Source organism: Vulpes lagopus, chromosome 10 (genome assembly GCF_018345385.1).
Source record: "Vulpes lagopus strain Blue_001 chromosome 10, ASM1834538v1, whole genome shotgun sequence".
In the NCBI taxonomy this organism is placed as follows: domain Eukaryota; kingdom Metazoa; phylum Chordata; class Mammalia; order Carnivora; family Canidae; genus Vulpes; species Vulpes lagopus.
The window spans coordinates 25484865-25507826 of record NC_054833.1 but is presented as its reverse complement, the minus strand read 5'-3'; the positions used below and the strand labels follow the sequence as shown (position 1 = coordinate 25507826).

Sequence of the window (22962 nt, the reverse complement as noted above, 5' to 3'; positions counted from 1 at the left end):
ACACCCCTTGATGGGTACAGTCCTTGGGGCTCCCCTTGGGGGCTCCCCAGGGTCTGAGGGGCTGGAGACAAGGGGCTGTGGTGCGGGGGTAATGCAGTGGAATGCTGGGCCCCCCTGGAAGCACCTGCCCCCAAATGCCCCCAGGCGGGGCTACGTGGCCCTCAAATCCGAATTCGAGCCTCGTGCCCTACTGTCTGCGCCCTGGCCTCCCCGCTGGGGCCCAGGGTGTTCAGGCGCTGTCAGGGTCCAGGACGGGCTGCATCCCCTGCCCCCAGGCCCTGGCCGGGCTCCTGACCCCGAAGCCTGAGGTGACTCGTTGAGGTGTCCCCATCTACACCCGGCTCAGCTCACTCATGCTGTTGGGGGGCAGGTCGCAACCCCATGGGCTTTGTGGGCCCTGAGCTGCTGGACAGCAGATGGCAGCAGGTGGGCTGGTCGGGGGGCCTGGGAGGGTGGGGGACCTGGAGGGGAGGGGGGCCCTGCAGGGAAGGGTGGGGGACCTGGAGGGTGGGGACCCTGGAAGGTGGGGGACTGGAGGGAAGGGAGTCCTGCAGGGGAGGATGGGGGCCCGGGAGGGTGGGGGGCCTGGAGGGGAGGGCCCTGCAGGGGAGGGTGGGGGACCTGGAGGGGAGGGGGGCCCTGGAAGGTGGGGGACCTGGAGGGAGGAGGGTCCTGCAGGGGAGGATGGGGGACCTGGAGGGGAGGGAGGGGGCCCTGGAGGGGACAGTGTGCTGGAGGAAGGACTGACACGCACACGGGGGGCGGCCTGGGAGCCTGGGAGTTCCGAGCACCCCAGGGCCCGCCAGGTTGCCTGGGTGGCCGTGGGGCCGAGCGCCGGGGCGGGGACCCTGAGTCTGCACACAGGCATCGTTCAGAGGCTGTTGCTGCGGGTCCCTCCTGCCCGGCCTCAGCCTTCCGTCGTGACCCGGGCAGCCGTCACCCCGATTGCAAAGCAACTCGGTCTGCAGCGGCAGCTCCAAGGGGCCCTGCTTCCCTGGGTCGCGGCCAGGAGGTCGGGGCCAGAGCCGCGATGGAAACTGCAGCGGGCCTGGTGGCCGGGAGCCGGCGAGGCCGGCCTGTCCCCTTACCTGTCCCCCGGCCTGTTCCCTCACCTGTCCCCCAGCCTGTCCCCCAGCCTGTTCTCGCCTGTCCCCCCGGCCTGTCCTCCAGCCTGTCCTCAACTGTGCCCTGGCCTGTCCTCGCCTGTCCCCCAGCCTGTCCCCTGGCCTTTTCCCCGGCCTGTCCCCCAGCCTGTCCCTCGGCCTGTCCCTTCCCCATGGCCACGCTGGCCTGGGACACCGGGCGCTGACCATGTCCAGTTAGCCACGCAGTGCAGGGGCCGCAGCAAAAATAAGCCTGTGGGCCTCATGTGTTGAGCTGCCGAGTCAGATGGCTGTCGTCTTTTGAGTCACCTGAAAGAAGCTGACAGGTGGCCGAGGCTGCTCATTTGCATTTGCCCCCACAAATCAAGCCAAGGCCTCAATCTTGTCTCCACACTCCGACCCCGCCCTCCGCACCCCCCGACAACCCGGTGCCTGCAAGTCGTGATTTGCCGCAGCGGCTCCTAAATTTAGCGGGTGCGGGAAGAGAGGGGGTGGGGACCCCGCGTGTCCCCTGCAGGCCCACCTGGCCTGGTGACCCGAGGCCAGGCCCGCGCCTCCATCCTCGCTGCCGCCGTGCCCTGCTGGCTTCCAGGCCCGAGGCCGGACGTTTCCCGAGGTGACCTTCCTGCCGCGATGTCCCTGGGCTACACTTTCCCCTTTAAGCAGTGTTACTGGCAGCACATGAATACTAACTAACTAACTAGCTAACTAGCTAACTAACTAGCTAACTAGCTAACTAAGAACAAAAAGTGTCGTTGGCTCTGCGAGAATCCCCAAGCAGAGGAGAAGGGTGACCCCCAAGGCAGCGCGGGGGCTGCTTGGCATCTGGGTGCACAGGCCAGGGGACCTTGGGGCACTCCCTCCGGACTGAGACACCCCGCGAAGACGCAACTTGATAAACGGGAACAAGGTGGTCACACCCGCTGTGGGCCCCCGAGGGCGAGTCCAGGCCAGCGGTTCCGTGTCCCGGGCCATGACCTTCAGGTGTGGCTGCCCTAATTGTTTCAGTTCAGTGGCCTTCAGGATCATATGGAAGTGCACAAGTAGCCAGATTCGTGGGAAAGAGAGTGACCCGGGGGCTCCCAAGGCCCGGGCGGGCTTGACGGGACCCAGCATCTACCGGGTGCAGAGTTTCCAGTTGGGAAGCAGGAAAAGCTCTAGAGAGGGTGGTGCTGGTAAGAGTGTGAACACACGCAACGCCACTGAACTGCATGCTTAAAAAAATGGTTTAAAAATGGTAGATTTTATGTAGACTTGACTACGATAAAATAAAGAGTGGAGGGACCGTCTCAAGTGGGAGAGCCTTGGCCTTTTGCAGCGGGTGTGAGCTGTGGCCTCGCTTCTGAGCAGGTGTGGGCTGATCTGAACCGAATGGCTTTTTAAATTTTGTTTCTTTATTGAAGTCAGATTTTTTTTTTTTTTTTTTTTTGTGATCGGGTGAATGAGGCCTTAAGGGGATCTCCAACGGACTTTGCTCGATTCATTCACGGGCATCAGATGATCAGTGTTAGAGTTCCATGGGTAGGACCTGCAGAGGCCATGCCATCGGGCCCCCCGGCCCCCCGATGCCTCAGAAATGCCACAATCAAAGAAAATCAAAAATCAAAAAAATAAAAAAAAATGTCACCTCCTTCGCTGCTAGTATTGGGTCAGAACAGGGTGAGGTCTTGGTCTCCGAGGTTTCTAATCCGGTCATTTTTATTAGCCGCTAAAATAACTTTTCCATCGCATGGATCTGCTGGTTCTGGACTCCCCGCGAACTCCGTCTCCTCCTCCTGTGTCCTCGGAGGTCGTGGGTGAGTCCTTGCAGAAAACGGTTATGTCCTAGAACCGCCTCGGGTGGCCTTCCTGAGAGAGAGGACAGACCCTGGAGGGCTTCATCTTTCTTTTCTTTAGGAAAGTAGAAGGTCAACGAGGTTTCTCAGAAGCCTCACACTCACGTTTCAGAAAGAAAAGAACAGTGATTTTTAGAAATTGTACTTGAAACAAGCGAGAGTTGGGTCTCTTCACGAGTCCCGAAATCAGAATCTTGGGCCTGCTTTTCAAGCACTTGCCTACGTATCGTTTTAAGTGTAATCTTTAGTTTCAGCCCCAAAGAAAGGCAAAAACCTTACTTTTGGTGGTTACTGTGCTTGTTGAAACAGAAAACAGAAAAATATTAGAACTTTTGAGAATATGGACTTAGAAAGCTTTTAAACTTTGTTCAAGAAGGATCTCCGAGATACTTTCTAGACTTTCTTCTCAGTCAATTGATGTCTGCTGTTTCTTTCAAAATTTCTCGCAGAAAGCTTTCTTTGGATGATTTCCTTGAAGTCCAACTGCTTTCCTGTATTTTCCTAATGTTTTTTCCACACTCTGTAGTCCTGATGGAGGGGTTGCTTGTTATTAGGAATAGTGAGTGTATATGCAGTCGAGGTAAATATGAGGCTTTTTCTTAATTCTTTGCCTTTTTCTTCCCTCTGGTCCACGTCTTATCAGTATTTTTTTTTTATTTTTTAAAAAGATTTTATTTATTTATTCATGAGAGACAGAGAGAGGTGAGACACAGGCAGAGGGAGAAGCAGGCTCCATGCAGGGGAGCCCGATGCGGGACTCGATCCCAAGACTCCAGGATCACTCCTTGAGCCAAAAGCAGATGTTCAACCACTGAGCCACGCAGGTACCCTGGGTCCATCTCTTTATTTAGGATTAATTTCTAGAAATGGAAGCTCTGGGTCCAAACCCAGAATTTTAATTGATATTGCTAACTTAAACTCTAAAAAACGTTACAGTAATTTACAAGGCAAAAAAAAAAAATGCTATTTCCTTGGATACCTTAACAATCCACATCTTTGCTAACATGATAGGTAAAATGTGTTTTAATTTTCATTGTTTTAATTCAGTGAAGTTTAGTTTCCATCTTCATAATTTTGGTTTTTAGCATTATCCACTTTCAATTCATTTCTTATCAGTATTAATAGCATTCTCGGAATGCCCTAGGGCGTTCAAAAATGCCACGTAGTCAAAGGAAATCATCTGCACTTGCTTTGTCCCTCCTAGAAATCATGACAATCTTAAAGCGTAGACTGAGCCCCTTTCCCTTAACTAAACTGGGTTTGATATTCTGGGGCCAGGCGCCTAAATTGAAAATGTGCAACTTGACACTTACCAGCTCTACGGAAGTTTAATGCTAATTGGCCTTTCACCAATCATTTTTTTTTTTTTTGAAACAACATGGAAAATACTGAATTTTTATTTATTTAATAATTATATTTCAAAGAAGAAGATAGTTTTAGTTTTATGGGTTTTTTTTTTTAGTTGTAGACGTAATATTAGGAGTAAATATCACATAGCAAATGCTATAGTAATAGAAACATTGCTGTTATTCTTTTTTTAATTCCAGTATCGTTACCACACAGTGTTATATTAGTTTCAGGTGCACAATATAGTGATCCACCAACTCTATACATTACTCACTGCTCGTCATGACAAGTGTTCTTTTCACCCCTTCACCTATTTCACCCATTCCCGCACCTACCTGCCCTCTGTGTTATTATTATTACTTGGGAATTTTTCAGAGCGTTCTAGAATTTTGCTCTAGAATGAGGTGTTACTTTTTTTTTTTTTTTACTTCATCTGCTATGGTTTCTGTAATTTAGCTAAACACATCCTACCCCATGTCTCTGTCTCTACAAAGCTCAACATTAGAGAATGGTCTTTTGGGGGGAAATCCGTGAATGCTAGGATACTTTCAAGTCTATCCAGCCTGTAGCACCGAGGTCCCTAGTGCTGTCAGCACTCTTGTTGCTTTCTGAATTAGTAATTAACTGCCATGAATCGTACACATGTGCAGGCATCTCAAGACTTTTTTCAGGTACTCTGTGTTCTGCAGCCTGTGGCCTGCAAGAGATAGACTTTTCATGCTTTGTTAATGACTAAGCCAAGATAAATAGACGTTCTTGGGCGGCGAGCAGCTGAAACTTTGGGGCAGTTTTGAGTCTTTTCTTTACCGTATTTGCATAGTTTGTTCCCTTCTTATTGTAGATCACGGTGAGCTGATTCTTACCCATGTCCCCTTGGTGTGGACGGGCAGGAGAGCGATGTGTGGGGCATGTGCCTGCAGGGTGCCCCTCCTACGGCGTGGTTAGCTCAACCCTCTTGTTGTTAACGGTCCCCGGGTTAAGGCATGGGCACTTTATGGTATTTTTCCGCCCCTGCACTTGTTCCTATAGTGTGATCTTCACATTCACTGGTTTTCAGCTTGTTCAACAGATATTTGTGTTCCTACGTGCCCAGGTTTTTGTTGTTATTGCCGGTCTACTTTTGAGAGAACATGATGTTGTGTTTTATATTTTCTCTGTCCTTCCTTAACAGTAGGGGATCCCCAAACTTGTGGCTGAGAGCTACTTTGTTCCTCCTTAGAAGCTTCACAGATGGGAAGCTGTAGCTGCCGCATGCCCATCCCAGTTAGTGAGGGTGAGGGGCCCGGCATGGCCAAGAGTTGCCTCCTCACCATCTCCGAGCGTGGAGGGAGGGACCCTCTGCCATGTTCTTGCATTTTGCTCCTGCCATCATCCTTTTTTTTTTTTTTTTTTTTGCATAAGGCACCAAAAAGGGGACTGTGACTCCCACTCAGGGAGCACCTGAAGGAAGTGAAGTGCCTTCCAGTCACACTGCTGTTGACATTTATGGTCAATGCCTTTAATAAGCTTAGGGCTATTTAGCTTCCCCTTCTGTCTATTGTCTTCCTTTCCTTCGTTTTTTTTTTTTTCTCTTTCCTCCCATCATATGATCAGCTGATTTTAGATTCTGTTGGGATTAAGTGGCTGTCAGCATGCACGGCAGGTGTTTTTATCCCCTGTGAGAGGAGACCCACCTCGGCATCCTTGACTGATTGAGGCTGCTCAGGCTGACGGGCACGGTGAAGGGAAGGTGGAAATCTGAGAATCCTTCCTATCCTCCTGGAAGTACTGGTCTGAAAGAGGTTGGAGGAAGTGTGTGGGAGGAACGGATTTCATAAGCTTCTGGGTCTGATCCATGGCCAACTCTCACTTGAGAGTAAACGAGAAAAGTAAATGAGTCATTCCAACGACGGATATATGAAATTATCAGTACGTGGATCTAGACCGATAGGCTGGCTTGGCCTTGATGGAGGGACGGAGTGAAATTACTTATTTTCACAGTATCGTTTCCTTTTCCATTTCCTTTGCTTTTAAATCACTGCCTTAGTATCTCTCTGGAGGTGCGTTAGGACCTCAGACACCTGCCTCGATAGCCCTAGCAGAGCACAGTGCCCCGAGCCCAAACTCAAGGCCGAGACGGAAGGAGGCAGTTAGGGACGGTGAGGTGAAGGCCGGATGAGGGACGCTTCTCTCTGGACTTTACCCTGGGCACGTGCGAGGCTGTTTGGCTCAGGCGAAGTATTCTCACGTGGACAAGCAGTGGTGAAACCCATCTTCCTCAAGAGCCTTTGTTGGAAGATGTAATGATTGGCTCAAAGCTGGAGAAAAAATACATGCATGTGAATTAAGCAGGAAAAATGTCTTTTTTTTTCCCTGACTTCTCATAATCCTGGGGGACAGGGAGGGGACTCTTAGTTACGGACAGCCGATTGCACTCTGCACCAGTTCAGGCAGGGAGGGGTTTGTTCAGAGATAGCTGAGACCTCAAGGTCTCCCAGAAGAGCTAGAGAAACAGGCTTTCGGCCGAAGTTAAAGAGCAGCACTGAGACCGCATCGCACAAGTGGTGAGAGCCGCTGCCACGTCTGCCCCCAGAACCACCTGCCTCTGCTGCCACCTGCGCCTCCGAGCAGGTGCTCGTTACCCATCTGACTCTTCCCATGTCCTGTTTCCAAATCCACCCCAGTGAGGCGTGTCAGGTGATGAAACTAGGTCCTGAGTCTACACCCTAAAAGCAAAGGAGGTTGAGAAATGTTGTTTATACGGATTCTGTGTTGGAAAAGTAGGATTCACAATGTCAGGAATTATCAAAATGTGGAGGTCCAAAGGGTTCGGGGCAGCCACAAGTGTAGCTGTTCCTTACAAGACCACATTAGTACATACAACACAGAAATGCCTCGCGATAGGAATTAATCTTAAAATTTTAATGATCACGATAGGAATTAACCTTAAAATTTTAATGATCAACTGCCAAAAACGCAAATAATTCTAGCAAAGTTATTTTATGACTTTGTTTGCCAAGGGACTTATGATAGTCTCTACATGTCTGTATATTTCCCCGTCGTTTACTCTCTTAGATTGGTTATTTTTTCAGGGTTTCTTGTGTTTCTTCTCCTACTTATTATCCATGACGTGGCGGCAAGACCCTAGGAGCTTAGGCTGTCAAAGGAGGAGGGGCTTTAAAAATGGTTCATCTGAGTCCTCACAGAACCACATTCTTTTACAGAGGTTGCGGAGATTTCTAGATTTTGTATTTTATATGACGTTGAAGACCTTTGGAACTACAGTTTAAATCCCTCTGAAGTAAAAGCAGCCAAACTTAAAAAAAAAAATTATTTCTTTACATGAGAGGGCACAGGCCATGGGCGGGGGGAGGGACAGAGGGACAAGTAGAGTCCCTGGTGAGTGGGAGCCCAGCGCGGGCTGCATCCCAGGACCCTGAGGTCACAACCGGAGACGTTAGACACTTAACGGACTGAGCCATTCAGGTGCCCCCCAAACAGCCGGGTGTCTAGAGGGGCACCTGGGTGGCTCCACTGGTTAAGCGTCTGCCTTCGGGCTGGGGTGGTGATCCCGGGGTCCCCGCTGGGTGTGGGGGGGCGGGAAAGCTGCTTCCCCTTCCCCCTCCGCTGCTCCTCCTGCTTGTGCTCTCTCTCTCTCTCTCTGTCGATAAATAAAATCTTAAATTTATCATGGGTTTTTGTAGCATGCATTTACACAGACTTTTTTTTTTTTTTTACAGATTTTTATGGAGACCTATATAAAGTTCATTTTTGTTTTCAAATCAGGCCATCCTTTAAAAAATGTATTAGTTTGGTACACAGACTTTTACTGTTTTGAAAAGCAAACAAAATAAATCAAAGTACTGTGAGTGTGTAAAGTTCCTGTTAGTGCATCAGTGAAATTGTAACTCTCCAATTATTAAATTTGATATAGAAAACTCTAATAACACGATAATTTATAGTCATCGTGTTAAGGTTTTTACTAACAGTGCTTCCTTTTTGGCCACTCAGGATCTTAAGTGAAATAGATTTTTAAAGTGTTGAATATGTAAACAAGCATCTGAAAGGATAGTTTTGAAACTTGTTGGCACTTACTGGAAAGCACTCAGTTATTTCACTTTTTTGATAAACCCTATCTAAACCTACAAGCCGTTTGCAAGCCAGAGCATGAATATCTGTAAGTGTGGTCACGGAAAATAACCAGGAACCTTAATTAAAGAGTTTTTTCCCGGTTCCTTGGCAACAAAGGATGAGTGAAAAACTTCTCCTTTTTACTTTTTATTTTTTGACCTGAGTAAATAGTTCCTTTAAATTGTTTTCTCCACTAAGTATCATCTTTTATTTTTTATTTTTATTATTTTATTTTATTTTACTTTATTTTATTTATCATTCTACAGGGAGTTAAATACCTGTGCATTCCAGCAGCGGATTCACCATCTCAGAACCTGTAAGTTGTTTTTTTTTTTTTCCTATATTTTTCGGAGATATTAAAAATGAATAAAGGACAGTAAGGTCAAATAAGGAAAGGGCCATGGAGTCATCAGAGCCAGGGGGCCCCTTGATGCCATGCATGAGTCTGTGCTGCCAACTTAGGCAGAACTGCAGGTGGAGGCACACTTTTTGTTTGCCCTGACTGAGGGGATGTCTACAGGATGAGCCTAATTTTTAAAAAGCACTGGGTGTTATCCTATATGTTGGCAAATTGAACACCAATAAAAAACAAATTTGTAAGTAAAAATAAATAAATAAATAAATAAATAAATAAATAATAAAAAAAATAAAAAGGATGATGTAAGCCAAACCTCTGGCATGTTCATCCTCTCTCTAGAAGCAAAACCTTAAAGAAGCGAATGGGTTTTGTCTAGGGCAGCAGTGTCCAGTAGAAATAGAGTATGAACTACCAACGTAAGCCATGCAGGTCATTTTAAATGTTGTAGAAGCCAACTTGAAAAAGAGTAAAAAGGTAGAGGTGATGATGATAATTTTAATAATATGTTTTATTTGATCCAATGCATCCAAAATACTGTCATTTCAACATGTGCCCCATATAAAACAAAACTGAGGTTTTTTTTTTTTTACATCCTTTTTTTCATATCATGTCTTCAAAATCTGTTTTTTTATACTTAGAGCACGTCTCAGTTTGGACCGGCTTCCTTTTAAGTGCTCAGCAGCTGCCTGGGACTAGTGGCCACGAATTGGGAAAGCGTACTTCTAAAACCTGTTTGAGTTGAATGAATAGGTCTCTCTGGCTTAGGAAGCTTCAGTCCTCTGTCTCCGCACAGCTGAGTGCACCTCTGATATCCTTATAAAGAGAAATTCATAACTGCCATCCTTTCCGGAACACAGCAATGGTACGGAGGCCCGTGGGGTCAGGTTTTAGCAGAACGGGGACTGGGCCTTGGAGACCCACGGCAGTCACAGCTTTAACACTCTGGACTCTGTTGGGGTCCAGAAGTGACCTAGAAAGACCATGATATGGGGTAAAGTCTTACTGAGGTGTGGATTTGAGCCTTGCAAGGCTGAGAAGCTGGGGCAGGAATAAAGTACTGAGCCGTTCGGTGCATCCCCTGGACGCCGGCTGCTGCTCCTTGGGCCGGCCTTGGGCTTCCATTGCACGTCAGACACAACGACGTTGCTAGAATGATCTGTTACTGCATCTCGTCAGGGAAGTTTTAAGCTATGGTGGCGTTTGTGAATTTGGGAGTCTGCAGACTTGTCAGGATTCACCCTTCATGCTTCTTAACCTTGGTTGCCCACAAATCCTACGTATGGGAATTACAGGCCACAGAATCTTATATTTAGTTTCCTCATTGTCCAGCATCTCTGAAAACTATCCACTGTTGGAACATGAGGCAATTTTGAATTTCCATTGCTGGAGAGCAGTGAAATCACAGATCATGCAACAATTTTGTGAGATATACCTGTTTGGAAAAAAACATGGGGCTAGAGTCAGATGGATTGAAGTGGGGAAGGATGTGGGGGGTGTGGTAGGGGAAAGGGGTAGGTGGTATAGGGTTAGACCAGGAAAGGGTGGGGGTAGGTTGGAAGCAGGGCAGGTACGTTCTATGCAAGGCCCGTTTTTCACGTTGACTCTCCATATTTCACAGAAAACATCATCAGTCTGTAAGATTGAGGATGGTGGGGGAAAGATTTCAGTAGGATTACGAGGAAAACAGTAGTAGCCTGGATCTAGGAGGAGAAGAAGCACCAGAGGACTTCCTTGGTTACTAGTCGTGTCAAGAAACAGAAGTGGTTGGAAGGGCATGGTGTATACGGAAGGAAGTGAGCCACTGCCTTTCACAGCAATCTTCTGCCCGTGTTTTGGTGGCTATTTTTAGAACGGTTGCTTTGCTCTTATCTCAAACTGAAATTCTAAGATACTGTTGAACTTGTCAATGCCTCTTTGGAGGAATCAGATAGTACCACATTCTGGGCGTTTGCTGTCAGGGAAGGTGGCCACGCAGACTGGATTGCCTCTGGGAATTTTTCAGCTTTGCCAAGAGCCAAGTGCCAGGCTTGGTGTCCAGCACAACGACTGACTTAGCAAAAGAAGAATGAGCGCTGAGCAGTCCTGCACTATATAAACAAGGAAGCAGTCGACCTTAAATGATGTTAAATACCTTAACTTGGGAACTTGCTCGTCTACCTGCGGCAAGTCATTTAAACCCACCTGAACTTCGGTTCCCTCATTAAAAAATGGGTAGGAAATATCAGAAAGGGAGACAGAACATGAAGACTCCTAACTCTGGGAAACGAACTAGGGGTGGTGGAAGGGGAGGAGGGCGGGGGGTGGGGGGGAATGGGTGCCGGGCACTGGGGGGGGCACTTGACGGGATGAGCACTGGGTGTTATGTATGTTGGCAAATTGAGCACCAATAAAAAATAAATTTATTATTAAAAAAAGTAAATAAATAAAAAAATAAAAAATGCCTGCCTTCAGGACTTTTGGAGATCAGACCACATATAGGAGAGTGTTCCCTATGAACGCGAAGCACTTTTGAAAATAAGAGTATAAAAAAAAAAAGAAAAGAAGAGTATACTTTCACTCTCTTCAAAGTGCATTAATGTGCGTTGAGAGTGATGACAGGAGACAGTTGAAATAATAAGTTTGGGTGTTCAGGAGGCCCATTTCTGTGGAAGATTTGGGATATTTGCTTACATGGAAAGGCCAGAGTGATAGGCGATGTAGCAGCTGTTTCTCCCAAGTTGCAGCATCTCATAGTTCAGTTCAGATCTTTTGGCAAAACCAACCCAAACCCAGTCACCTTGGCTCCAGGCGACTAGCCCATGAGATTTGAATTTGTTTTCTCCCAACCCAAATATGTGCAGGGGCCTCGTTAAGATGTGTGATTTGCCTTCCCTCACATCTTGGTGAAAGCGTAGTGTGGGGATTCCAGTAGGTGGTTATAGTGAGGCTGACAACAGAGAGAAATTGAGGAGAATGAGCCACTGCTGCTATTTTGAGTGAAGTCCCATAGCAGCATGACCTCTGTTTCAGCTGGAAAATAAGGTCAAGGGCTCCTGGGGTCCTGGGATCAAGTCCTGCATCAGCCTCCCCTCAGGGAGCCTGCTTCTGTCTCCGCCTCTCTCTGTGCATCTCTTATGATTAAAACAAATAAAATCACCCAGTCACCCCCACCCCCAGCCCACCTCCCCTTCCACCACCCCCAGTTCGTTTCCCAGAGGTAAGAGTCTCTCATGTTCTGTCTCCCTCTCTGATATTTCCCACTTACTTTTTTCTCCTTTCCCCTTTATTCCCTTTCACTATTTTTTTTATATTCCCCAAATGAATGAGCACTGGGTGTTATTTTATGTTGACAAATTGAACACCAATAAAAAAATAAATTTATTTAAAAAAGTAAATAAAATCTTAAAAAAAATTCATTTAGAAAGTAAAGTCAAGACCATAACTCCATCGAAAGGCGGAAATGCTGGCAGTCTCCTGTGGGGAGTTATGCTTGTAAGCACGCACGTGATCCTTTAAGGAAAGTTTTAGTCTTAGTCCATTCGTAAAGCACATCTCATGCATACATAAGGATTGGGGTGCAGGAACGTCCGTGATTTCATAAATATTTCCTGCTCTACTGAAGCAAACGGAAATCGTGGAATTGAGTTTGGAATATGAGTATACTGTGTATGTTACGGATCAAACCCCGAAGTAGCTCGAGTTTCTCTTTACCTGCTACAGATGTTTTGTTGGAAACATAACATGCATCTTTTTTTAAAATAAATTTATTTTTTTATTGGTATTCAATTTGCCAACATATAGCATAACACCCAGTGCTCATCCCGCCAAGTGCCCCCCTTAGTGCCCGTCTCCCCTTCCCCCACCCCTAGTTCGTTTCCCAGAGTTAGGGGTCTCTCAGGCATAACATGCCTCTTAACAGTGAGCATCCTTCATGATAGAAGGAGACTCTCAGCCATTGGCAAGTGGCTAATACGTGACTCGGTTTATATGACGCATCGCACTTCAGGTAGCCCGTGCGTGATAGCACGCACCAAACATCAGAACACATGGGCTGACGTGAACCTCCACTTTCTGTACCATCAACCAGTGTAGACGGTCAAGAGACACTCTTTTTTTTTTTTTTTTGTCCTTTAAGAGACAAATACTCAACGCCCTGGCTAACAAAAGCAAGAGAAACCACGTCTGTCACTTGCAATTGATGCTCTGGGTAACTCGGACTAGTAGAACCAGCGGTCCTTTAGCCACTTTCAATTCCTGACGCCTGAGCATTCTTATATTTAACGACAAAATAAATTCTAGAGAACGTGCGTCACTCTTTTAAACTTACAGATTTTTAAAGTTATTTCCAGCTTACATTTTAAGGGCTCATATCTCAGATCGTTCCCCGTCGATCCTTACACCAACAGGAATTCTTCTTGCCAAGTCTGCTCAGTACGAGGTTTGTGATCTTTTGAAACCAACTGCTTTCACTTGGTGTTCAATGGCTGTAAACTGCCCAGAAAGGTCAATCTTTCTGTCTTGGCTTTAATCCTCACAAACTCCCCCCTCTGATCTTCCAGGAACTTAAAATGCAGAAACCTCATTGAGATAACATTAACACGCTGAAAATTTTAGCTCATTTCCCCCAACCACCTTGCCTTTCAAAGTCAGGAAATGTGAAAGTTCAAGTTCTCAGAGCCGTACGAACGCCACAGACCCAGGCTGGTGTGTTTTGCATGATTTGTCACAATTAGAGGCATCCTGGAGTTTATATCAAGTGCACATGCTACGTGTTCTCTGGCCGATATGAGGTGAGCCGGTGAAGTCAGGCTTTTAGAAACACTTGCTTTTGCTTTCTCTCTCTCTCTACATTCTTGTGCAAGTCACGTTAACCTCACTTCTCTCATCTGTAAAATATGTACCACCTACAATTGTTGTAGTATTAGCTTCGATAAGTGAAAGTGCCTCTAATGAGCTCTCGGCATTTTCAAAAATAAGGTTATATTTGTTGTCTGTCCGAGGAAAGGAGTATCGATGTGTTTTGAGGGTGAATTACCAGATGTATGGTAGCTCACGTATTCATTCTTATTCTAATATTGATTAGATTGGTATTTTGTATTTTAGACGTTGTTAAGGGAATAACTGGACTTTTAAAAAAAATCTTCTTCTTCGGTCGAGTCCAGGAGAGGCTGATCTGTGCTGTGGAGTGGGTAGAAATGAGCCTTTGTAATGTTCAGTGGTTTTAGTGCCGAGCAGATCTCTACATTTCTTGAGGTTTTGTGGGGAGGAGAGGTATTAGCAATACAGTGACCTTATATTTAAAGTATCAGTAAAACCTCCTTGTTTTATTCTCTCTCTCTGTCTTTCTGTGCATGATTTCTTCTGTTTAGCTGATGCCTTCTGTACATCCAGCTTGCTCTTTCTCTCATTTACGGTTTTCTTTGCTTTAATCATTAAAAAGCGATTTTGCAAGATCAATGTTCTTTGCTTTAATTATTAAAAAGCAATTTTGCAAGATCAAAATGAGGTAGACCCTTGGAGGTAGACCCTTGGAGGTAGGCCCTTGGAGGTAGGCCCTTGGAGGTAGACCCTTGGGGGCAGACCCTTGGGGGTAGGCCCTTGGGGGTAGGCCCTTGGAGGTAGGCCCTTGGAGGTAGACCCTTGGGGGTAGGCCCTTGGAGGTAGGCCCTTGGGGGTAGGCCCTTGGAGGTAGGCCCTTGGGGGTAGACCCTTGGAGGTAGGCCCTTGGAGGTAGGCCCTTGGGTGTAGACCCTTGGGGGTAGGCCCTTGGAGGTAGGCCCTTGGGGGTAGACCCTTGGAGGTAGGCCCTTGGAGGTAGGCCCTTGGAGGTAGACCCTTGGAGGTAGGCCCTTGGGGGTAGACCCTTGGGTGTAGACCCTTGGGGGTAGGCCCTTGGAGGTAGGCCCTTGGAGGTAGACCCTTGGAGGTAGGCCCTTGGAGGTAGACTCTTGGGGGTAGGCCCTTGGAGGTAGGCCCTTGGAGGTAGACTCTTGGAGGTAGGCCCTTGGGGGTAGACCCTTGGGGGTAGGCCCTTGGAGGTAGGCCCTTGCAGCTGTGATCCTATTTCCAGACAGATGCGTCCTCACTTGAGCGTGTGCACACACACACGTGCACATGCTCACATGTGCCTCCTGAGGACCTTGCAGCCCGTAGAAATAGGCAGGAAAGGTCCACTGAGTGTCTCATCAGAGCTCACCTACTTTTTGGCCTTGCACCGTGTCCTCCTTGTTCTGCCAGCGTTCAGCTGTTCCTTGTGAAAGGATGTGACAGTGGAGTAGAAAGCAGATCTGGTTGGGTTTGCTTCTACAGTGACCCTATGTGGCAAAGTGGAAAGCACAATACACAATACGTCTGTGCTTTAATTCCCCCCGATTACAAAAAGAAAAATGTTCAAGTGCGGGAAATATAAAGGGTGGGAAGTCGTTGACGTGGACGTGTGCACCGGCGCCCGCTTCGTGCTGCGTGGGCCCTCCTGCCTCCCGGGGGAGGTGAAGCTTCCTGGTGCTGGGGGGGCCTGGGGCCTGCCGAGTCCGCCCGGGGGGAGGGAGCGGTGTGATCCGAACCCGCCTTCCAGAGCCCAGGCTCCCTGGCTTAGGTGTCACATCCCACCCGCTGGCTGTTTTTATTTATTTTTTTAATCTGTAAGCATTCCTTTCTCAGGAGTTAAAAATCTAAGAGCGCTTGCCTTTCCCGTCCTTCCCTCCTTGCCTTCGTGTGCAATACACGGGCCCGCCTGCACACGCACACGCGCGTACATACACGTCTGTGTCCGGGTCTCCCGGCCCTCGCCGTCAGCACGGCCTGGTCGGATGTGCCTTGGGGCAAGCGCGGCCACCCTGAAGGCAGGTGGCCAGGCCCCCGGGCCCCTGGGTCCCTGCTCAGACGTGCGGAGTCCTCCTCGCACAGGGCCGCCCCCGGTCCCACGGGGCAGGTCATGGCCTCCAGATTTGCAGTCTGGGAACAAGCTCAGGCTGTGGGCACCGCGGCTGGCCTTTGCCAGATGCCACCCCGCATCCCTTCCGTGCCCTTGCTGACGGCCGGGGACCTCGGGTTAGGGTGCAGGGAGGCGGGGGCTCTGCAGGAGGGGCGGGGACGGGTGTGCCCTGCGGCCCCTCTGCCTACCCGCGCGGCCGGGGAGGCGGGACAGGTGCAGCCGGAGGAGCCCCGCGGGCGTCGCCCCAGAGCCCCCCGCTCGCCCTCCGTGCGGAAGGGCAGGGGCAGAGCAGGAGCAGGAATGGGGAACCTGTGCTCATTGAAACAGGCTGTGGTGGGCTGGCGCCTGGGAGTGGCTTCTGCCTCGCGCCACGTTGGGCAACCGGGCGGCCCGCGGGTATTTCCTGCTGAGGAGGAGGCAGCCGGACCGGGCCTGTGTCATCGGCTTCCCTGGAAACAGCCCGGAGCCCTGCCGTACGCGGCTCTACCTGGAGGCGGCGTCTCTAGGCTCATCTGCCTGCTGCGGCCTCGGGCCCTGCGTCCGGGAGTCAGGGGCCGTGGGGTCCCACCGTCCCTCAGTCCAGCCCGGGCCCTGCGGCTGCTGCCCTGACGGAGGGGACGGGCCGCGGGGCCACCGGGGGAGCACCTCCCGGGCTCCCGGGCCCACGGGCCGCCCTGCTGACCCCGCGCCCACGAGCTCCGGCCCGGGGGACAGCGCTGCACGTGGGCCCCAGGGGCCCCGACGGCACTTAGGGCGCAGGTGTCACCGTGCGCGTGGTTTGGTGGAAAAGCCAGAGAGGGGAGGTCGTCCCCACGCCCGGGGCTTGGTCAGGCCTCGTGTGCCGTCGCCTTGCCAGAGCCCGCCGAGCCGCTGGTGCCTGGGCCTGCCGAGTCGTTCATCTGCAGGTTGTTTGTCCTTCCCCGGTGCGTGTCCTCCCACACTGTGTGTCCTCCCACACCGGGGCGCGGAGCCTCAGCTCGACGTGAGGACCGGAGCTAAGATGGAGCGTGGAGGCCCGGGCGGCCGAGGCCCTCGGCGCGCTCACCCCGTTTCCCCGGCTGTCCCGGTGTTTGCTGTCACCCCGCAGATGGCACTGGGCTGGGGGGAGCGGGGCCCTGCTTGCTGGTGTTCCCGGTGGTGGACAAGGGTCCTCGGGCCTGGGCCAGGACACTGGGGGCTCCCGTTGCACCTGCCGCCCTCCACCCTCGGGGCCGTCGTGTCTGGCTCACGGGCAACTGACCCGGCCGCAGGCGTGACGCTTACGTCCAGGTTCCTCGCAGGAAACCTGAGGCGGAGACAGAGTTTTCTTTCTATCAGGAGGAGAAACCTTTCCCCGGGCCCCGCCGTCCCCCGTGGCTGGAATCAGAGGGGGACGGACCGTCCTGACGCCCCCGCTGCCTCCGACGTGCCGCGAGTTCAGGGCTCGGAGTCGCAGGAGGGCACCGCTTGGCTGGGGTCGGGAAGCTGTGGCCGCGCGGCCAGGCCCCGCTCCCCGGGCCACCCGGGCTCCCGTTCGGGATCGGCGGTTGGGGCTCCTCGGTCGCCACCATGGGGGGACTCGCGGCGCCCGGGGTCACTTCGTCGGTTCCAGAGCAGAAGGTGAGTGTGCGCCCCGGGCTGCGCGTGGAGTGGGCCCGCGCATCCCCGGCCTCCGAGCGGCCTGGCGCCCAGCCCCGGGTCACACGCGCGGGCGGCCGAGCAGGGCTGGGGCCGTGTTTCCGTGGCTCGCGGCTCCGGGGCGGCTCCGGGGCGGCTCCGGGGCGGCTGCTGGCAGGTGCACGGGGCCTGCGGGTCACCGAAGCCCGCCGGTCCAGCGCTGGCGAGCCCGCCAGGCGCGGTCGCCTCCGTCGCCGGCGTGGCCGTGGCCCGCTCCCCGCTCAGCCGCGTGCAGATGCCAGGGCCTCAGGGATGCCCCCGAGCCGTCGGGCCCAGCTGGCCGCCGGGCAGCGCAGAATCCCCCCGCAGCAGTCAGTGACCACTCCGTGATGAGGGATTCCTCGCAGAGAAATTCAGAAAATTCCAGCAGGCGGGCAGCCCTGCCCAGGCCTCGGCGCGGCGTGTGACACTACAGCTGAGGCAGCTCCAGCCTCGGGCAGCGTGACCACGGGCTGGAAGCCGCAGGACTCGGAGACCTTTTCAAGAAACCTCAGGCGGATTTTTCTTTTCATCATACGTTGAGTAAAGCAGAGAGAGGTCACTTCTCTCTTTTTTCTCCTCCCACAGGACAAGACATTTCAAAGAAAGTATCAAGTTCATTCACGAGTGCCGACTCCGGGGCGAGGGCTGCCTCGTACACTGGTACGTACACGTGTCCTGCGCGGGGCTCCGGGCTGCGCTCCGCCTGGCCCGCACCGGCCCGAGCCGGGACTGTTCACGCCACCTCCCAAGGGCCCCGCGGCCCTTGGCTCGAGGGCGACCCCTCAGCCGAGCCCTGCCGTCTCCTACGCGTTGTTTATGTCTGATGGAAGAGAACCCTATGATTTTTTTCTTTTTTCATTTTCACTTAGGATTTTCTGTGGGACTGTCGAGGCTACTGGATCACAGGATCCTCTTTTCTAGCCCGTGTCTATGATTGAGGCCCTCGGAGCAGCCTCCTGGGAGGGCACAGATTCTGTGGGCTCATCCCTGCCACGTCAGTGCCCTTTCAGTCACTGTTTCTTCCCGGAGGGTTCTGGTCACTTGTATGGGTGTTTAGGTGGCATTAGCACAACACCTGAATGACCCTTTCTTCTCCATTCACAGATTGGGGCTTTTGTGTGTGTTTAGCTTAGTACTTTGCTTTGAAAAGATCTGAATAGACCCTTAGAACGAAGAGTTTACGTGCAGCTCTCCACCCGCATTGAGCTATACGTCATGAGGATGTGAGCACATACGCAGTGCAGAGACAGCCGTTCCTACACACCTCACCCAGGGGCAATGCACATACAGTTCTTTGCACTGTCCTTGGCACATGGTAAGCTTTCACTGAACGTTAGCACTCATATTCTATTTTTTTATTTAAAAAATTTTTTTTAAATAAATTTATTTTTTATTGGTGTTCAATGTGCCAACATATACAATAACACCCAGTGCTCATCCCGTCAAGTGCCCCCCTCAGTGCCCGTCACCCAGTCACCCCCACCCCCCCGCCCACCTCCCCTTCCACCACCCCTAGTTCATTTCCCAGAGTTAGGAGTCTCTCATGTTCTGCCTCCTTTTCTGATATTTCCCACTTATTTTTTCTCCTTTTTTTTTAAGTGAGATACAGTTGGCATTAGTTTCAGGTGTATCTTATGGTGATTTGACAAATTATATGCGTTAAGAAATGCCCATTACCACTGGTGCTCATGCTCATCACATAACTAATATGTCGAGGGAAGCAGCAGCCAACATCCTGAAGCCAGAACTCTGCAGGCCGAGCATGTTCCCTCTCTGTATGGAGTAAAACTCCATTTTGAATATTACTCAGCTACAAAAAAAAAAAAATAGATCTTGCCATTTACAGCAACACGGATAGATCTAGAGGTATTCTGCTAAGTGAAATACATCAGAAAGCAAATACCATTTGATTTCACTTACCTATGACATCTAAAACACAAAACACATGAATAAACAAAAAGCCAAAAGGCAAAAACAGCAACAATAAAAATAAAAGGCAGAACCAGACCTGTACGTGCAGAGAACAAACCGATAGTCGCCACATGGGGTGGGGGATAAGAGGATGGGGAAAATGGGGTTAGGGTAGTGGGAAATGTAGGCTTCCAGTTATGGAATGAGTAAGTCCGCGTAGGGAGTATAGTCAGTGGTACCGTCACAGCGTTGTACGGTGGCAGATGGCAGCTGCGCTGAGGGCAAGCACAGTGTAATGTAAAACTTGTGGAACCACGGCGTTGAACACCTGAAGTTAATGTAAATTATGTGTCAGCTATAATCAGATTTTTTTAAAAGACAATATTATGTTGTGAAATATATATATATATATATATATATATATATTTAAAGCTTAATCTTTTGAATTTCCTCAAAGAAGATACCATTTCAGGGAAAGCTCTTTGAAAATGTAAAGTGATGTCTCCCGGGCTGAGTTGCTGCTGAAGCTGGTAACGATCCTGTCATGACAGAGGCGATCCAGCGCATGAAATCTAGAAGAGCCACTCGTGAAAACTGTTCCGAGGGCCTGTAGGGAAAGCAGGGGCAATAGATAGTTTGATTGCTTTAGAGAAAAATGGTGTTTGGTAGTTTCACGCAGTTCTTGAAATTGTGTGATTTATTTATTTAGTTATTTCCTTTTTTTTTTTTTTTAGTTATTTACTTTTGAAAAGAGTAGGACAACGTGACAAATTGTGGATTTTATGATATTCATGAGCATTTGCTTTAAAGCACTTTGTGGGGGTGCAGGTGGAGCCATGTAAGGGGATTTCTGGAATCCCGTGTCTGGGCTTCTGTGGCTCCTGGTGAATTAGAACCTCAGGTTTGCAGTCAAAGAGGATGTACTTTTTAAAACTCCCTCAGTATCTCTGACATAAATGCCTAATGAAGAGCCATCACCTGATGCAGAGAGCGGTTGTTTTATTATTATTATTAAAATTATCGTTTGAAGATGTGTAGCCCTGATATTCTAGGAATCTGTATTTCATATGGTTATATAAATCTGAAGATAGGCTTTTCTAAAAATGAGAAATCTGCTAAACTTCCCCATCCTAAACCGTTGCTAGAACACTCTAAATCTGACGCAGCACAGCCTTCTGTGACCACGTTAATTTGCATATGCATTTAAAATTGGCCCCTTACTCAGCCTGTGGGATATAATTAACCGTTACGGACCCCACGTCCCAGAGCACGTGGAATGTGCCCTCTCTTGTGCCCTGCTCAGTTGTTTCAAGAAGAACACAAACTATTTCATAAGAGCTTCTCTATTGGGTGGGTTTTCAGTTATAGATCTAGTCTTCTTTTATCTAAGAAACCCAGAAAAAAAAAAAAAAGAAAAAAACAACCAAAACCACGAGGCCTTCTAAAGTGCTGCAGGTTATAAATAGATGCATTGCAGGGTTCCCAGCCCCTTCACATTCCTGTGCTTTAGGTATTTTTTTCTATCCAGGGCAATGGGGGCTATCAGAAGAGGGGCCCATAGAGGATCCTAGAACTGAAGTGTGCAAAGCCACGGGCAGTAGGAAATCTGTCAGTGATTAGGCTGCCACGGACACTCATGCCCGGGATTCTAGGGTGACCAAACGGAGAGAGGCTGCCCCGTGTCTGAGTGATCTCCTGGCTCGCTGGCCGCGCAGAAGCCAGGCCAGGAGGACCTTCTAAAGTGAGAGTCACAAAATGCCCCGCTCTCGCTGAATCGGGAGATAGACCCGTGGACTGAAACCCCTTTTGCCCTGTGGGTTCTTTTGGCCCTTGCAGCCTGGCCGGCGTCTCCAGGAGCGTGACCCTGGTGATCGCGTACGTGATGACCGTCACCGACCTTGGCTGGGAGGACGCCCTGCACACCGTGCGTGCAGGCAGGTCCTGTGCCAACCCCAACCTGGGCTTCCAGAGACAACTCCAGGAATTTGAGAAGCATGAAGTCCACCAGGTAACCGTGCTCAGGGGACATTGGTGGTGTGAGCGACAGCCCCCGGGAAGGTGCCTCAGTCTTTCTGTACGCGCTCAGCGTCATGGGGGCCGTGTTGGGGAGGCCCCCAGAGCACACCTGCTCCCAGGGTGCCCCACTTGCATCCCAGTTAGTCATCAGCGGCCCCTGCCCCACTTGCATCAAGTCATCACCGGTCATCGCGGTCATCAGCGGCTCTTGTGCGCCAGCTGCAGCTGCACGACATTACTTGACCTTCTTCGGGCCCCACGTTCACTTCTGTCCGTGTCCCTTCGGGTCGGGCACCGCTCCTGGCTCTGGCTTGCTCTCGTGTCCTCAGGCGAGATTTTTGTTGATGCGTGTGGCAAAGTCTGACTGTTTACTACCTACCTGGTAAAAATCTACAAAGTGGTGTACGGGTGCGTGTGCCCGCATGCGTGTGACAGTCCGTTTTTCTTCCCACCCTCCAGTTCCGGCAGTGGCTGAAGGAAGAATACGGAGAGAGCCCCTTGCGGGATGTCGAGGAAGCCAGAAGCATTCTGCGGAAATACAAGGAGCAGGGGCGGCTGGAGCCCCGGGCTGGCGCGCGGCGGTGGGGCCTGCAGAGCCCGCGTACCCAGGCCCACGGCAGCCCCGCGACCGACTCCTAGGGCCCAGCCCTGCACCCCCAGGCCCATGGCAGCCCCACGACCATCACCCAGAGCCCAGCCCTGCACCCCCAGGCCCATGGCAGCCCTGTGACCGACTCCTAGGGCCCAGCCCCGCACCCCCAGGCCCATGGCAGCCCCGCAACTGAAGCCCAGAGCCCAGCCCCACGCCCCCAGGCCCACAGCAGCCCCACGACTGTCACCCAGGGCCCAGTCCCACACCCCCAGGCCCACGCAGCCCCATGATCATGACCCAGAGCCCAGCCCCACACCCCCAGGCCCCGGCCTGCTCCTGCCCTGCCTGGGCCCCACCCTCGTGCACCCCCATGCACCTCTGCCCGTGGGAGCCCCGAGTGTGCCCGTTGCTGGAGCAGTCATCATGTCTGCGCTGCTGGGCTCGGGCTCCCCTCCTTTCCCACCAGCCGGGACCCCGTGAGTCCAGGGCTGTGCAGCCAGGGCAGCCTGTGGCCGGGAGGGGACGGGCCGCAGAGCGTCGGTGGCGCAGCTGGTCCGGGTGCCCGACGCGGCGCGGAGCTCCGAGCATCGCCCCAACCGCGGGTGGGTGTCTGGGCTCCGCTGCCTCGAGCAGGCCCCCGGGGTGCCCCAGTGTCCGGCCTGTACCCAGGGTTGCTCTCGGGCCTTGCAGCGTCGGGGGCCTCAGGTGGCACTTGCACGCACCCCAGGGTGCGGGAGGACGCGCACTCCTTAGGCACTGGGTCAGGTCTGCATTGGAAACACGTTTTAAAATGCCTGTGCATCTAGTAAGCACCTCTGTGTACGCTGTGGACCGGGCGTTTGACCTCAGCTACCTCATTAAATGTCTGAAAAGCTGTCTTGCTCCCGTGATCCACGCGTCGCTGAAAGTGTCCCGTCCTGATGCCTTCGAAGCAGAGGCTGAGGGCCCGGCGTCGCCGAGCTCGCACACAATCCTCAGGGTCCCAGCCCCAGAGGAGCCCCTGGGAGGGGCGGCCTTCCCGGGCTCGTGGGGACGTGCGACCACCGCAGGCGGGTCCCTGCACACCCTGCAGGCCCCACGCACGCCGGGAAAGGAGGCACGGCCACGGCCTCTGTACCCGCAGCCGGAATACCTGGTCT

The 22962-nt window shown here is 51.2% G+C and overlaps 1 protein-coding gene across 1 annotated transcript in view; it reads left to right on the top strand.

Moving 5' to 3' along the window:
* The window catches only part of DUSP22 (dual specificity phosphatase 22), a 55391-nt gene extending 32693 nt beyond the window's left edge, over positions 1 to 22698 (top strand). Inside the window, exons 4-7 of the mRNA XM_041772239.1 lie at positions 8662 to 8711; positions 17890 to 17964; positions 21052 to 21223; positions 21691 to 22698. Coding sequence (XP_041628173.1) covers positions 8662 to 8711; positions 17890 to 17964; positions 21052 to 21223; positions 21691 to 21870 — 477 coding nt within the window. The 3' untranslated portion in view covers positions 21871 to 22698. The remainder of the gene's footprint in view (positions 1 to 8661; positions 8712 to 17889; positions 17965 to 21051; positions 21224 to 21690) is intronic.
* Positions 22699 to 22962: the final 264 nt, after the last annotated feature.